At 40.1% G+C, this 18,320-nt stretch overlaps 1 protein-coding gene across 6 annotated transcripts in view; it reads left to right on the top strand.

The window, feature by feature from the left end:
• The window catches only part of rapgef2b (Rap guanine nucleotide exchange factor 2b), a 375,793-nt gene that overhangs the window by 160,737 nt on the left and 196,736 nt on the right, over positions 1-18,320 (top strand). For all 6 annotated transcript variants that reach the window (XM_073042996.1, XM_073042998.1, XM_073042995.1 and 3 more), the window contains 2 exons: positions 1,248-1,323; positions 10,133-10,300. In XM_073042996.1, coding sequence (XP_072899097.1) covers positions 1,248-1,323; positions 10,133-10,300 — 244 coding nt within the window. The remainder of the gene's footprint in view (positions 1-1,247; positions 1,324-10,132; positions 10,301-18,320) is intronic.

The following is an 18,320-nucleotide window of genomic DNA, read 5'->3' as shown; positions in this document are numbered from 1 at the left end:
GGTTTGGTGTATTATATGAAACTACAGAATGAAACTATTTTAATGCCAGAAATATAGAATCAAACAGTTGGTAAACCTGATGATGTGAAATTGTTCAGCTCAATGTTCAGTCTGCAGTGCATAGTTACAGGATAAGGGTCATAACAGAGAAGTTTAAATGGGAATAGGAGGGAGTGTTGAAATAACAAATGACTGGGAGGTTAGGGTCACTAGGTGGAATGATTCAAGGTGTTAGTCAGTTATCCATCTGCAATGATTTCCCCAGTCTTGACAAAAGCATATTATGAGCAATTATACATTATATTAAACAGAAATGAATGTTTTGGTTGCTACATTTAGGAGTGCTCAGGGTCTTTGGTGGGAAGGGAGGAGCAGCCTGATCTGAAAAGTGAAGTGAACCACCATGTCATCCAAGGAATGGCCCCTGCAGATATGAAATGCAGAGGAAAATCTTTTTAGTAATAGCTTCCAGACATGAAAATAAGATACCAACGGCTGGTATGGCACACTTGTGACGAAGTGACCAATGATATATTTGTTATACTGCACTGCTAATAAGTCGACATGATCCTGCTGTTAGGAAATTGAAGTTCCTTCCTGGTCCATTGCATTGTTGGTGTTTGAAATGGCAGAGCTCGTGCCGTTGAGCATGAATAATAATGAGCTACAACAATGTCATGGTTTTCTCCTGCTCTTTTTGGCTTTAAATTGCAAAACATTTATTTATTTATTTTTATATTGACTTACAGCATGGAATAGGCCCTTCCAGACCTTCGAGTCCCGCTGCCCAGCGATTTTCCCTCCTAATTTAATCCTAGCCTTACTGTGGAACAACTTACAATGACCAGTTGATTACCAACCAGTACATCTTTGGAATGTGGGAGGAAATCGGAAAACTTGGAGGAAACACACGCGGTCACGAGGAGAACGTACAGACTCCTTACAGGCAATTGCAGAAATTGAAAATGGGTTGCTGGTAGTGGAAAGTGTTGTCCTAACCGCTATTAAAAAATGTTTTAGCATGTTCCCAGTTCTGATGAAAAGTCAGTGGCTTGAAATATTAACTTTTTCCCCCCCCTTTCCACAGGTGATGCCTAATTGAGAATTTTCTCTGTTTTCTATTTTTATTTCCGATTTCTAGCTTTTGTAGTTGTGCAGGAATACCTTGTAAATGTTACTTAAGTTTTCTCTTCATGTAGTGTTGTTCTGTACAGTAGCTTAATTCTTAATATTTTGCTTTCTTCCAGCTTTGGCAAGCGATCTGCAGGAAGTTTCAGGCGTGGCTGTGAATGTATAGTATTGGAGCCTTCAGAAATGATTGTGGTAAGCTGCGTCTTTAAATATTAATTTCAACCAATTGTTACATACCCCGTAACTGGGTCACTTACCAGCAAAGGTAGAGAGGTCCGTTGAAGTCTGATGATACTATTTTTAACAGTATTTATTAGTAAAAATACACAAAAATAATATCAATGCAAATATACAGATAATATACATTGTCAATACTAAATCTAAAAGTGCAGGTATAATAATAATCAATAAGAAATAAGCTGTATCGTTGTCTAGGGGATAATGTATTGTCCGATGGAAATATAAAGTTCACTCAGTTCATGCAGGCTGCAGCCTTTGGGGACTGCTGGGTTTGTAATGGTTGGAGAGAGAGAGTTTTGGGAGAAAAACTTGCTGGCTTTCCTTTAAGGATTTCGATCCGTCGGAGTCTCGTTGGTGTGGCCGTTCACTCGTGGCCTCTCCTTTAGCTAAAGCCGTTCTTCCGTGGTGAGCCTGCCAATCCCAGGCAAGGGAAGGACGCACAAGAGCCCCCACCAGCTGTCGCTATTAAACGCTGTCACGGGATTTCTAACGTTTCTCCTGGTGCGTCTAAAGGGGTTGTTCCCCAGACCCTCTTTTATCCTTACTCATGGGGTCTCAGATGTCAGTCAGGTTGGGATGATGCAATCCCTCAACCAGCCCACTCTGGTCGTCCCCTGAGGGGCTTCAATGAATAGTACAGTACTCAATACACAATTCCGTCTCCAAGAGACAATAGCCGTTATCAGGGGTTTTGTTTCGCTGAGGCCAGGACACATTCCAAACCTTGTGGATTCTGTGTGTCTCTCTCTCTCATTTCCTGGGTCCCAGACCCGAATTAATAGCGATCTTGCGATTCTCAAAAAGGAGGGGGCGAATTTGTACCCTTCGGCCCCTCAGAGTTGTTGCACATTCATAACACCCCCTTCTAAGATTTTTACCATCGGTAAAAATGAATTAATACAGCGTCTTACAGGATTTTCAGAATCTTAACACAATACAAAAGAGGTTTTTTTTCCACTACAGAGTAATACAGTTATGCATTCAATTCAGCATCTAAACAGTTAGCGATTACATTGTCACTTCCTTTAATATCTTAACATCTTGTTCCTTAATAAATTCGTGTAGCATCAGACTCCAATTTAATAACCACCTATTTTTATTCCTTTTCTTCAGCAAACAAAAACTAAAGAGTTGTGATCTTAGCTTACGTGTATACTACAAAAGTTCATGCAAATACTAGTCTTTATGTTACTTTCAAACTTAACAGTCAATCTTTCATGGGGTTGGCTTTATTATTGACATGTTTTGTCGACATCCCTTAAAACCGGATCCTGTTAATTAAAATGGCGTCCCGTCAACCCTCGCCCCTTTTCCAGTTAATTCCCACGTGGTTAACTTGTATACTAGTGTGGAATAGGCCTTTGCATGCTCCTTTCATAGGAGTTATTTTATCAACAATGTGTTCCAAACTTAGACCATTTTCTGAATTTCCACTGAATTCTTTAATTTTAAGCAAGTTGTTAGTTTTATCTTCAGGACCCTTCATGCTATTAGTTTTCAGTTTAAACTCTGCAAGCATTCCCTCTTTGTCCAAACAGCATTTCAAGTTCTGCCTCTTCACAGCACACTCTTGAACAACAATAGCGTGTGGGGCACCTTTACATTCCAAATCAACCTGTAATTGATTTGCAGGCACCGTGCTACCAAGCCATTGTCTCTGCAGCCTGGTTACTGCTTCTGACACCAATCCAGACTTTAAATTTTCTTCATTCAATTTAGGAACTACACTTTTCCCTTTTCCTTCAATAATAAGATTCACCTCACCACCTTTTATCTCCTCACTAACTTTTAACCCACCTTCGAGCACAAACAACTGGGAATTCTCACTTCCCACTAGTACCAAGGTTAACCCTTTCTTCACTGAACCAAGTCCATCTGACCCACAGGGACTGCATTCCTTTTCAACTGAATCAAATACCTCAGACTTTTTCTGAGCTCCATTACTAGGTTCAGAATCACATGCATCCACATCTTGAACACACTCAAACGGGACATCTGCCTCTTCCATGCTTTCAATACCCGTACCCTTTTCAAATTCTAGGTTCCCCTGATCCTCCCAGTTACTCTCTGGGCAACTCCCTTCTGGAGTAAACTCAACCCCGCGGGCTGAAACAACCTCATCTGCCAACCCAGCAGACTTCTTCAAGGTAATGGCATCCTTTTCATCTAGGACTGCCCTCATTTCATTATCGGGAACACATTTAAAATTTTCAACTTCTTCAAACAGTTCTGCCAAACCAGACAGATCATCCATGTCCAACCCTGGACCTTTTAACAGCCTTATCTGTTTCTCATCTTTACTCCGTGCCTCTATAAATTTCCTCCTGGCTAAGGGCAGGTCTACCTCCTCTCCCTTACTCTCTTTCACTTTCCTATTCTTCGTTTTACCACCCTCTAACTCCTCTTGGTACAGGGTCGGTAAAAACGTCTCGGCCAAATTGATACTGGCCGGATTTAAACTGGTCTCGTTCTCAGCTGCCTTTCTCGACATGCTGCGAGTGATTGCGCATGCGGGATAGATCTTGGAATCTAGGGGCGGGACCGCAACACTTACAGGCTGGCTCGGCAGCTCCATGGCCGACCAGACTTCACCACCAGCTAAATTGTTACCCAGAAGGATGTCTACGTCAGTTCTCGGAAATTCTGATCGCACCCCCATTTCAACTGGTCCAGATACCAGCTCACAATTTATAATGATCCTATGCAAAGGCACTGCTTCTGTCCCTTTTCCTATGCCTCTCAAAGCCACCTCTCCAGTCTTGCGACCAAAATCTAGTACCTTACTGCGAATCAATGACAGCTCAGCCGTGTCTCTCCAGATCTGCACTGGAACTGGTGTGTCTCCCTCTTTCACAGACACAGTTCCTTCTGAAATACATTTCTCAGACCTCTCTCGTATTCTGTCTACCTGGGGCTTTCTCGTCGATTTACTGATCACCACAACACATCCTGTAGGGACTGCTGCTTTCCATTCTCCTGTCACCTTCTTCGGAGCAAGGCACTTAGATGCAATATGACCCACCTTTCCACAATTAGAACAGGTCAAGCCAGGACCTCTCCTGCTGTCTTGCCTTTCCTTCTCCTTAGTTTTACCGCTAGCTCCCGGCTGAATCTCTGCCTCAGCCGGCAGGCTATCTATACCATTCCCACGTCTCTCTGGTAACTTTTATTCGAGGAAAACTTTGTCTTGTGGGTTAGGGCATATTCATCTGCGAACCTGGCAAATTCGGATATGGACTTATTCGGCTTCTCGTTCAAATACATCCGGATATCATCCGAAACACAACCTTTAAATTCCTCAATCAGAGTTAACTCCCTGAGATGCCAAAAATCTTCTTCCACTATTTCTGCTGCACACCAGCGATCCAAGAGCACACCCTTCTCATAGGCAAACTCTGCATACGTCTGATTCCACCCTTTCTTTAAATTCCTGAACTTTTGTCTATACACTTCAGGTACCAATTCATAGGTCTGAAGAATGGCCTCCTTTACTTTCTCATAATTCTCAGACTTCTCCTCCTCCATGGACAACGCCGCATATGCCCGTTGTGCCTTCCCTTTTAACACACTTTGTAACAACGCCAACCACTGATCTTTGGGCCACTTCTGACTCACTGCCACCTTTTCAAAATGCAAGAAATAACTATCAACATCCGTCTCCTCGAACGGAGGTACTAACCTAAACTCCCTACTAACATTAAATCTCTCCTTTTGATCTGGCCCTTGAGCTCTTCGCTCTTGCCTTAACTCCTCCATGTCCAAGTCATGTTGCCTCTGTTTCTCCTTCTCCCTTTGGTTCTCAGTTCTTTCCCTCTCCTTTTCAGCTCTTTCCTTCTCTTTTTCGGCCATTTCCTTCTCCTTTTCAGCTGCTTCCAGCTGTTTTAACTGAATTTCATGCTCCCTCTTCACCTCTAACTCCTTTAGCTGGAGCTCATGCTCCCTTTGCTTTTCGGCTCTTTCTTTTTCCTTTTCGGCTGCTTCCAGCTGCTTTAACTTAATTTCATGTTCCAACCTTAATTTCTCCAACTCTAACCGAGCCGTCCCACTAGCTGGTGCCTTTTCAGGGATATTTTCTAATACCTCAGCCGAAAACACATTCTTCACAATATAATACTGAGTTATGGCCCTCCGCACCTCCCGCTTTTTCATCGACAACCTCACCTCTGCAAGGTTTAGTCCTTTCGCAATTTTTATCATGTCCGACTTTGTGGCGGCCTCTAGCGCCTCCAGAGTCGGGTTTTCTATGAATTCTTCAACGTCCATCTTTGCTGGTTTCCCGTCTGGTTACCCGCGCAACCAGACCCACGTTTGGACTTAGAAGCCCGATTCACTGGCCCTCCAATTTGGTATCAAATCTCGAGACGAGTCCCCCACTTTGTTACGTACCCCGTAACTGGGTCACTTACCAGCAAAGATAGAGAGGTCCCTTGAAGTCTGATGATACTATTTTTAACAGTATTTATGAGTAAAACTACACAAAAATAATATCAATGCAAATATACAGATAAAATACGTCATCAATACTAAATCTAAAAGTGCAGGTATAATAATAATAATCAATAAGAAATAAGCTGTATCGTTGTCTAGGGGATAATGTATTGTCCGATGGAAATATAAAGTTCACTCAGTTCATGCAGGCTGCAGCCTTTGGGGACTGCTGGGTTTGCAATGGTTAGAGAGAGAGAGTTTTGGGAGAAAAACTTGCCGGCTTTCCTTTTATGATTTCGATCCGTCGGAAGACCCGTTGGTGTGGCTGTTCACTCGTGGCCTCTCCTTTAGCTAAAGCCGTTCTTCCGTGGTGAGCCCGCCAATCCCAGGCAAGGGAAGGACGCACACGAGCCCCCACCGGCTGTCGCTATTAAAAGCTGTCACGGTATTTCTAACGTTTCTCCTGGTGCGTCTAAAGGGGTTGTTCCCCAGACCCTCTTTTATCCTTACTCATGGGGTCTCAGATGTCAATCAGGTTGGGATGATGCAATCCCTCAACCAGCCCACTCTGGTCGTTCCCTGAGGGGCTTCAATGAATAGTACAGTACTCAATACACAATTCCGTCTCCAAGAGACAATAGCCGTTATCAGGGGTTTTGTTTCGCTGAGGCCAGGACACATTCCAAACCTTGTGGATTCTGCATGTCTCTCTCTCAATTCCTGGGTCCCAGACCTGAATTAATAGCAATCTTGCGATTCTCAAAAAGGAGGGGGCAACTTTGTACCCTTTGGCCCCTCAGAGTTGTGGCACATTCGTAACACAATGAAGAGTTTGTAACATGTAGTCATTATTATACATCAATAACCCATGTTACGTTATCCTGCAAAGTGCTGATCTGTTAATAGCAGTTGTGATACTGCAGCCCAAGTACTCATGGCTATATACTGCCCCATGTTCCAAGTTCAGAGTGAATTTATTATCAAAGTACATATGTGTCATCTTATACAATCCAGAGACTCACTTTCTTGTGGGAATGGTCAATAAATCAATTACGGAATATTAATCATAATAGTGTCCATGAAAGACCACACCAACTGGGTGTTCAACCAGTGTGCAAAAATTAACAAACTGTGAATACAAAACTAAAGAAATAATAAATAAATAAGCAAGCAAGCAATAAATATCAAGAACATGAGATGAAGAGTCCTTGAAAATAAGTCCATAGGTTATGGGAACTTTTCATTGATGGGGCAGGTGAAGTTATCCCCTCTGGTTCTAGAGCCTGATGGCTGAAGAGTGATAACTGTTCCTGAACCAGGTGGTGTGAGTCTTGAGGCTCCTGTACCTTCTTCCTGATGATAACAGCAAGAAGAGAGCATGACCTGGGTGGTTGGGTCACTGATGGATGCTGCTTTCCTGCAACAACACTGTGTAACGTGTCTATCAAAAGTATTCACCCCCTCCCTCTGGGAACATTTCATGTTTTATTGTTTTACATCGTTGAATCACAGTGGATTTAATTTGGCTTTTTTTATGCTGACCAACAGAAAAAGACTTGTCAATATTTGATTGGTTTCAATGAGATTGCCCCTCATTGTTTTAAACACCAGAGTACAAGCTCAGGGTCATTAACACCTCCTTACACTTTAACCCTTTCATTCCCAGAATCATTCTCATGTACATCCTCTGGAACTTGTCCAATGCCAGCACATCTTTTCTTAGATAAGACCCAAAACATTCTCAATACCTAGTTCTGACCAATGCCTTATAAAGCCTCAGCATTATATTTTCACTTTTATACAGTGCCTATAAAAGGTGTTCACCCCCTTGGAAGTTTTCATGTTTTATTGTTTTACATCATTGAATCACAGTGGAATTAATTTGTTTTGTTTTACATGAATCAATAGAAGAGACTCTTTTGTGTCAAAATAAAATCAGATCTCTACAAAATGATCTAAATTAATTACAAATATAAAACACAAAATAATTGATTGCATAAGTATTCACCCCCTCAAGTCAGTATTTAGTAGATGCACCTTTGGCAGCAATTACAGCCTTGAGTCTGTGGATAGGTCTCTATCAGCTTTGCTGCTCATCTGGACACTGCAATTTTTCCTCATTCTTCTCTACAAAACTGCTCTGGCTCTGTCAGATTGCATGGGGATTGTGAGTTAACAGCCCTTTTCAAGTCTAGCCACAAATTTGCAATTGGTCTGGACTCTGACTTGGCTACTCCAGGACATTAACTTTGTTGTTTTTAAGCCGTTCCTGTGCAGCTTTGGCTTTATGCTTGGGGTCATTGTCTGGTTGGAAAACAAACCTTCCAAGTTGCAGTTGCCTTGCAGACTGCATCAGGTTTTTCTCCATGATTTTACTGTGTTTTGCTGCATTCATTTTACCTTCTACCTTCACAACCCTTCCAGGGCCTGCTGCACTGATGCATCCACACGGCGTGCTGCAGCCACCACCATGCTTCATGGTAGGGATGGTGTGGTTTTGATGATGTGCTTATGCCAAAATTAGCGTTTAGTCTAAAAGTCAAAAGGCTCAATCTGGGTTTCATCAGACCATAGAAAGTTCTTCCAGTTGACTTCAGAGTCTCCCACATGCCTTCTGGCAAATTAGCTGAGATTTCATGTGAGTTTTTTTCAACAGTGGCTTTCTCTTTGCCACTCTCCCATAAAGCTGCGACTGGTGAAGCAGCCAGGCAACATTTGTATGCGCAGTATGTCCCATCTCAGCCACTGAAGCTAGTAACTCGTCTAGAGTTGTCATGGGTCTCTTGGTGGCCTCTCTCTTTGGTCAGTTTTTGAGGACAACTAGCTCTAGGCAGATTTACAGCTGTGCCGTATTCTTTCCATTTCTTGATGATTGATTTAACTGTACTCCAAGGATATTCAGTGACTTGGAATTTTTCTTGTATTCATCTCCTGAATTGTGCTTGGAGTATTCTTTTGTCTTAATGGTGTAGTTTTTGCTAGGATACTGATTCACCAGTGGTTGAACCCTCCAGGTACAGGTGTATTTTTACTACAATCAATTGAAACATCGTGGCTGCACAGTGATCACCATTTAATTAATAATATGACTTCTAAAACCAATTGGCTGTATAGTGGTGATTTGGTGTATCATAATGAAGGCAGGTGAATTATTAGGCAATTGATTATTTTGCATTTTTTATTTGTAATTAATTTAGATCACTTTATAGATAATTGTTTCTACTTTGACATGAAAGAGTTTTTTTCTGTTGATCAGTGTCAAAAAAAAGCCAAATTAAATCCACTGTGATTCAATGTTGTAAAACAATAAAACATGAAAACTTCGGGAGGGAGGGGTACTTTTTATAGGTACTGTAGATGTGCTCAGTGGTGAGGAGGGCTTTATACGTGATGAACTAGGCCATATCCATTACCTTTTTGTAGAACTTTCTACTTAAGGACATTGGTCACAGCAACAACTTTTTACTCAATGTCATCAAGACTAAGAAGCTGATTATTGACTTCAGGAGGAGGAAACCAGACGTCCTTGAGCTCGTTCTCATCAGAGGATCAGAGGTGGTGATGGTCAGCTACTTTAAGTTCCTTGATATAATTTCAGAGGACCTTTCCTGGGCCTAGTACATTAGTGCAATTGTGAAATAAGTATGGCAATGCCTCTACTTAGGAGTTTACAAAGATTTGATATGACATCCAAAACATTGACAAACTTTTATAGATGTGTAGTGGAGAGTAAATTGACTGGCTGTATCACAGTCTGATATGGAAACACCAGTGCCCTTAACTGGAAAATTGTTTTGTGTTCACTCCTGCAGTTGTAATTCTTTAGACTGAGAAGATATTTGTGGTGCAAAGCAATGGCTGTACCTGGTCATTTAACCTCTTTTGTTATAAATGCAGTGTTAGCTACAAAACCTCACAGTTGTGGGCTGGAAAGTACTTGATACAGATTGTCAAAGGAATATTGTGTTTTCACTTTGCTCTTGGCATTAAAAATGCATTGTCCAGCATTCTGGAAGATGTACAATAGAGGAAGAAAATAGAAAGTATAGAGCAGAACTTCAAAAATATTTATGGAATCTGTAGAAGGAAACTTTTGAGTACATAATAATATAATGGCCTTTTCATCCTATTTTCTTTGAAGCTTGGCAATACTTGCTGTGAGCTGTTCTGAATTCCCTTAACACAGATCAAAATATTAATGTTGTGACTGCTCCATTTATTTATTCACTGTAGATTCAGCATATTCACCAGCAATTCCAGAAGTCAAGTGTTGAATTCTTCAGAAAACTGTCTAACATAATCCTTTAATAAAGTATGTTTGTTTGCTTTAAAGGTGGACTACATGGATGAAAATGAGGAATATTTTCAACGGCAGGCTTCTCACAGACAATCTCGTAGGCGATTTAAGAAAATTAACCAGAAAGGAGAGCGGCAAACAATCATTGATACTGTGGATCCTTATCCTGTAGGAAAACCACCTTTACCAAGAGGATATCATACGGTGAGTATTTTTGATTAGTTTTATTCACTGGATCTTTTCATTGGCCATGAATAATCAGTTATGGATCCTGTAAATTGCAGTCAAAATATTTAATTTTACAAAATCTGTTTAAGGTATTGTAACATTATTGCTTGGTACAAAACTCAATCAGGTTTGATATCTATGTAGAAATCTAACTTGTATTGATGAGACAAACATCAACTCTTTATCAAATTCAAGTCTTATGTGTGCTTTGAGTTTTATAATTCCTGGCAGAATTAGTATTACTGAAGTAAAAATCTTTGGATTTCAGATGGGGTGAGAGTTGACTTGGTTGTGTTGTATTGTTTTTAGATAACTTTCAAGTGCCTGATTCATTTAGGAAAAATGAGTTGGTTGTTGCCGACTCCCATGGAACTATATATTGAAGTAGAAGCTATTGCCTTTTGACAAAGTCATTCGGGGTGCGGAGTGAAATGTGCCAGTCTTTGCCAAGTGAACTCAGATTCTGACCTTACTAGTTGCAAAACAGCGTTGATGTGCTTCAAAGCATCCAATGTGGTATCAGAGAGTTTGGAGAAATTTGATTTACAAAAAAAGGTTAACAAGGACCCAGAGTAATTTATTTGTAAGTTATTAAAGTAATAAATCACTTTTTATGTCTATTAGTTGCTTATCATATATCTGTGAGTAGAAGATATAAAAGTGTGTGTGGAAGCTGCTGGGCTGAAATAATTAGTTTTTGTGTTATAAATACTCGTAGAACTTTGTAAACAATTTACCATGCCAAACAGTTGCTAAGTCTGCTCTAAGTTGTGAGCCTGGTGTTTGAGGTGGTGTATTTAATCATTTCCATACAGTGGTGCCAGAAAGTTCGTGAACCTTGTTGAACTTTCACTGTTTCTGCATAAATATGATCTAAGTTGTGATCAGATTTTCATGCAAGTCCTAAAACTAGATAAAGAGGACCCAATTAAATAACTAACACACAAAAGAAAATTCTTGTTCACTTATTTATTGGGAATAATGATCCAATATTACACACATTTTTTGGACAAAGTATGTGAAGCTGTGGGGTAATGCCTTCGACCAAAGCTGTTTGGAGTCGCAACTCCAATCTTATCTCATTGATTGGAACACTTGACTCCAATTAGCTTTTGTAGAAGGCATTACCCTAGAGGTTTACATACTTGTTCAACAAATACATATAATATTGGATATTTTATAATAGAACATAGAACAATACAGCACAGTACAGACCCTTCGGTCCACAATGTTGTGTCGACCCTTGAACCCTGCCTCCCATATAACCCCCCACCTTGAATTCCTCCATATACCTGTCTAGTAGTCCCTTAAATTTCACTAGTGTATCTGCCTCCACCGCTGACTCAGGCAGTACATTCCACGCACCAACCACTCTCTGAGTAAAAAACCTTACTCTAATATACCACTTGAACTTTCCACCCCTTACCTTAAAGTCATGTCCTCTTGTATCGCGCAGTGGTGCCCTGGGGAAGAGCGCTGACTGTCCGCTCTATCTATTCCTCTTAATATCTTGTACACCTCTATCATGTCTCCTGTCATCCTCCTCTCTAGAGAGTAAAGCCCAAGCTCCCTCAATCTCTGATCATAATGCATACTCTCTAAGCCAGGCAGCATTCTGGTAAATCTCCTCTGTACGCTTTCCAATGCTTCCACATCCTTCCTATAGTGAGGCAACCAGAACTTGACACAGTACTCCGTGTGGCCTAACCAGAGTTTTATAGAGCTGCATCATTACCCCGCGACTCTTAAACTCTATCCCTCAACTTATGAAAGCTAACACTCCATAAGCTTTCTTAACTACTCTATCTACCAGTGAGACAACTTTCAGGGATCTGTGGACATGTACCTCCAGATCCCTCTGCTCCTCCACACTCCCAAGTATCCTGCCATTTACTTTGTACTCTGCCTTGGAGTTTGTCCTTCCAAAGTGTACCACCTCACACTTCTCCGGGTTGAACTCCACCTGCCACTTCTCAGCCCACTTCTGCATCCTGTCAATGTCTCTCTGCATGTCTCTCTATCAATGTCTTTTCTCAATAAATAAATAAATAAACAAGTATAATGTTTTTTTGTGTTAGTTATTTAATTGGGTTCTCTTTATCTAGTTTTAGGACTTGCATGAAGATCTGATCACAATTTAGGTCATGCAGAAATAGAGAAAATTTTACAGGGCTCACAAACTTTCTAAAACCACTGTAGATGCTGCTTGACCTGTTAAGTTCCTCCAGCATTTTGTTGCTTTGGATTTCCAACATCTGCAAACTTTGTTTATATTTTCTTCTTTCCTGATTAAATTACAAAGATGGTTTCAGCTCCAAAAGTATTTAGTTTTTTCAAATCAAACACTTATTTTTCAAAGTCTTCTCACTTTTTTTTGGTTTCATATTTGTATTTTTTTGTGAAAGAACAATAGCATTTGGTAGCTATGCAGTTTCATTGATGAACTGTCTAATTTGAGATGTGAGGTGCTCCCATGAAAAAGGAGTTCTAGTAGTGTCAGTGTTATCATTTCACAATGCTACGATTCCATTCTGGAACATAGCGTCAGATGTAGAAGTATTTAAATACTGTCGCTGATGGGCTTTCATCCCTTCAGACTATCCTTTTTCTTTGAAATTATAATTGCTTTTTATTTAAAAGAAAGACATGAAAAATGTGACATTAAAGCAGGACGTTCTGTGTCATTTGTGATTTATTTTAAAAGTTATCCTTTTTGTTAATTTCCTTGGTCTAATGATTCTAACTTTGTCAATCCATGCAGCATGATACATACTGCTTTAGGATATGGTTTTAAGAACATACATCTATTATCCTTGTAAGTTTGATGCTGAGATGCATCCTAGAATGTGCTGGGACACATAATCAGTGATGTAATCTGGGGTCATTGGATGTTTCGGGTCTTTCAACATCAGACACTTTAGCCCAGGCGACCCAGCTACTGCCCAGCAGCATCGGTCCTTGGGTCACACCTCTTGATCCATAGCCATCTGGAAGCTCACTCAGCAGCTTCTGTGATGGTCCTGTTGGCTCTTTTCTATCCAGCCCATGTAAAGCCAAGGAGTGAGTAGTGAGCAGCCAGCAAAACCTCTACACCATATCTCTATAGGATATGATTTTAAGAAAATGCGTCTCATATAGTAGTAAGTTTTGATCATTGTTGTAGAAGGAAGTAGAACATTTTATCATGAATGTATTGGTATTGCTTATGTGATGCTTTTTAAATAAGCAAAAGCCTATTTTGTCTTTATGATTTTTCAGTTGGTAAATATACTGTATATTAAGAAAACTATGAATAGTAAGATAAATTTATATTTGAAAGATTTTATAATTTTAATTGACTCTTAAATGTACTTCTAAACATTTTTAAAATTGCAATTAGAAAACATTTTGTGGGAAGAACAGTGTGATGGCAACTCCTTATCTGAAAATTTAGCACAAAAAGCCAGTTACTGCAATAATTAACAGTGCTGAATTGAGAGAATGTGAAAATAAATGACATCCATTCATTGTGACTAAAAAGATTGGGCAACTGGAAGACGATTCATTGCAGGGATCAATATTTGATTATGATAGGATAAATAAATGAAATCAGATGACTACAATCCCACTATGATGCCACATGTATACTGGAGGAGCCAGTATGCTGAACGGTGTAACAGGTTCTGGGCAGGTTGAAAGGACAATGAGTGATTGAAATACTATTTGAAAGGAACTTTGCAAATAAATTGGTATATTTGCACATTATAATATCTTGAGGCCAAAACCTCAAAATCATTTCAAAGAGTATTAGATTTTATTATTTGAATCAGTACAATTAAGTAGAGATTTATGTTAAGCCATGATGACATTGTTTTAAAATATCTCTTGGCAACTGCCGTTCAAGTGAATGCTCTTTTTCATGACCCATTTTGTTCAATGACAAAGTATTCAAGCATGATTTCCTGCTTTGTGTGTTGTTCCTGCTTCTAACCTTTTGAAGGACATTTTGTAATTTCTGTAAATTTGTAAGTGCCAGATGCACTGAGAATGTCAAGGAGAGTTTGAGAGGACAGGTGCATTAACTGGTGAAATAAGCCATTCATTGTTTAAGATAATTTTCAAAATTGGTAAATTTTTAAAATTCAGACTTTTGATGTTATTTAGTTGTAAAGGAACTAAGTTCAAGGAGCAAAGAAGCATTCTAGGCAAGTTTGAGTTTAGCATTTCTAGCAAAATGAAATTGACAAAATGCAGATTTGATTTTTTTTGCTCTATGGAATCTGAATGCCATTAATAAGGTTAATTTTACTGACTCTCCTTAATTCTCACGTGATGGCAAGTAGTCTTGTTGTACTACTGCCCTTTGAGTTAAGAAGCTCCACAGTGCCTTTGGGTTGATAGTCCAAGACTTTGACACAGTGGCAGGAATATATACCGTAGATTCCGGACTACAGAGCGCACCTGATTAAAAGCCGCTGGCTCTAATTTTAGAAATAAAATCAATTTTTTAATTGTAAAGGCCGCACCGGATTTTAGGCCGCACCGCTACTTTTAAATATACATACATATCGGTAACACAAATTACGTTGCATATACTTTTTTACTGAATGTTGGAACAATATTCCAATATCTCCTAGCGACTGGTAAAAATATATATACTGCAGCCTACCAGGAAAAGTTATTGATCGCCTTTAACTTAAAAGCAGCGTTTTCACTCGGGTCTGACGCGCTCGCGTAACGCGATCGGGTCTAATCGGGTCTGACGCGCTCGGGTCTGACGCGCTTGCGTAACGCGATCGGGTCTAATCGGGTCTGATGCGCTCGGGTCTGACGCGCTCGCGTAACGCGATCGGGTCTAATCGGGTCTGATGCGCTCGGGTCTGACGCGCTCGCGTAACGCGATCGGGTCTAATCGGGTCTGATGCGCTCGGGTCTTGCTTTTCTTCGAGTATTTTCCATGTTGATGAGGGTGAGTACAAATGACTGATTTACAATAATTTAATTGTGAAAGTGCGCTTGATTTATCGTACAATTTCATTGGACCTCTGTGAACTAATCATCAATTTTATTGGTCTACTGTTACGAGGCAAAATGTTTACGAGGCGGCATGAAAAAAAACCATGTATTAGCCGCTCTGGATTAAAGGCCGCAGAGTTCAAAGCTGTTCAAAATGTGGGAAAAAAGTAGCGGCTTATAATCCGGAATCTACGGTATTCAAGTCAAAATGCTGTGTGTAGAGGCTAGTGGGAGGGGGCGCAGATTGGGATTCTAGGTGTTGGGTGTAGATTACTCCAGTTGGTGCCCATGTGACTGCTGCCAGACTGGTTGTAAGAATCACATGATTGGGAGTGCCTTTGGAGAGCTTTCAAGTAACAATAAAGTTGTTTGAAGATGATAAGCACTACTGCACTGGTATTCCAGTGGCGAGTGGAATGGCTTCTTCAGGCAACTGCGTTGTTCGAGATTCTGCTGAGCTGCTTAAATGTTGATAGAGCTGTGCAGAGTATTGCATCAAACTCTCGACTTGTGAAAGACACCATTTACTACAAGATGTATTGTTTCTAACCATGTGTAGTCACAGGAAACGTTTGGCTGGTAAAGTTGAATTTCTGTACTCCCAGAATGTTGATATCTAGGGAGTCACCAGTGAAAATGTCTTTGAATGCCACTAGTTATACTCCCTCACGTTGGAGATGTCATTATCCTGAACTTCCATAGTGTGAGTACTACTCATCAGATATCAGCCCATGCTTGAATGTTGTCTAGGTGTTGCAGCGTATGGCTGTGAACTGTTTTATTTTTTGATGAATTTCAAGTGTATAAAAATATTGTGCAATCAGCTATAATATTCCCACTTCTGATGAAACACTTGAATTTCTGTTGCCCACTTCTTGTGCAATTTGATCCTCAATTTCCTCACTTGCAGACTCCAGTCGGTTTGGATTGTCAACAACATTTCTACAATCACAATCAGCACAGGTGAATCACAAGGCTGTGTGCTTAGCTCCCTGCTCAACTCGCTTTATATTTATGACTGTGAGGCTAAGTGCAGCTCCAATGCCATATTTATGTTTGCTGATGACACTGCTCTCATTGGCCGAATCAGCATATAGGAAGGAGATTGAAAATCTGCTTGAATGGTGCCACCACAATGACAAACTCTCACTCAATGTCAGCAAGACCAAGGAGCTGATTACTGAGTACAGGAGGAGGAAACTGGAGGTCTATGAGTCAGTCGTCAGTGGGGGAATCAGAGGTGGGGGAGGGTCAGCAACTTTAAATTCCTCAGTGTTATAATTTCAGAGGATCTGTCCTGGGTCCAGCACACAAGTGCCATTACAATGAAAGCACATCAGAGCCTTTACTTTCTCGGAAGTTTGTGAAGATTCAGCATGTCACCTAAAACTTTGATAAGATTCTGTAGGTATGTGGTGGAGAGTATATTGACTGGTTGCATTACAGCCTGGTATGGAAATACCAATGCCGTTGAATGGAAAAGCCTACAAAAAGGTGTGGGTACAACCCAGTTTATCACAGGTAAAAAGCCCTCCCCACCATTGAGCACATCTACAAGGAACATGACAGAAAAGCAGTAACCACCATCGAAGACCCTCACCATACAGGCCTTGCTTTCTTCTTCCTGTGCCATCAGGAAGGAGGTACAGGAGCCTCAAGGCCCGCACTGCCAAGTTCAGTAACAGTTTTACCCCTCAACCATCAGAGGAGACAACTTCACTCAACTTCAGGCACCCTAATACTGAACTCCTTCCACAACCTATGGACTCACTTTCAAGGACTCTTCATCACATGTTCTCAGTATTTATTGCATTTTTTTTTGTATTTACACAATTTGTCGTCCATCTTGTTTGTGATCTTTCATTGATTCTATTGTCCCCCTTTGTGCCCACAGGAGAATGAATCTCAGGGTTGTATATTGTGGCATATATGTACTTTGATAATAAATTTATTTTGAACTTTGAGGAAGGTCATTTACTTGGCATCTTGAGATGATTAGTTCTGGCATACTGTATTGGGAATCTTTTACATGGATATACTAGAAATCTTAAAGAAGAAATATTACGATAAATAATTTTTCCCTTCAGTTTAGAGCACTGGAGATATTCAAACAGGTTGTGTTAATGCAACTAAAAGCAGAAATGGAATAGGCAACTTGACCCCTGCAGCACTCCAGTATTTAGCATGATCTCCAATGATCTTTTAGTTAGTAGCCCTTTTCTCTGCTTATCCTAATTCTATGTTTCTCTTACTAAAAAACCTATTGATGTCTGTCTTGAATATATGCAGCACCATGTATCTCTTTAGCCCCTTTATGTGGAATTTCTAAACATTAGCACATTTTGAATGAATTACTTTCTTCTTATCTTGGTCCTGAATAGATGATCACATATTTTGAAACAGTGATCGCTGGTGCTAGACACTCCGTTAAGAAACCTCATTCTTGTACCTTTTCTTTTAAGTAATTAAAGTATTTTTAGTGAGATGATTTTCATTCTTCTGAATTCTAGGGAGATGCTAGGTACAGCCTTCTTAATCCCTCTGCATGGAAGAATTTCTTAATCATAGGTATCAATCTGGTGAACTTTTGTTTTACTCCCTTCATTGTTAAGATATCTCTCAAGATTTGGAGATCAGTATTAAAACATAGAACCATACAGCACAGGAGCAGGCCCTTCAGCCCACAGTGTTGTGCTGAACCTGCTAATACATGGATCAAAATATTCAATACTCAGAATATTCTGAAATATTCAATATATGATCTCAATGAGCCTCTGTGTTATTGAATATTAAAAACTCTTCAGTTTTATAGTCAACATCTCTTGCAGAAAAGGTGATCAACTTATCACTTGCTTTCCCTGCCATTTGCTGTTTTGTATTTTGATTTGTATACATGAATGCTGTGGTCCTTTTGAACAGGCACTTTTTATTCTGTCACAAAAAAAAACTGTTTTGCTATTTTTACTATGTAAATCAATGACCTTGTATTCTCCCACATTAG

Source organism: Hemitrygon akajei, chromosome 4 (assembly GCF_048418815.1).
Source record: "Hemitrygon akajei chromosome 4, sHemAka1.3, whole genome shotgun sequence".
NCBI classification, from domain to species: Eukaryota; Metazoa; Chordata; class Chondrichthyes; order Myliobatiformes; family Dasyatidae; genus Hemitrygon; species Hemitrygon akajei.
Note: the sequence above shows the minus strand (reverse complement) of the source record. Positions and strands in the feature narration are given on the sequence as shown.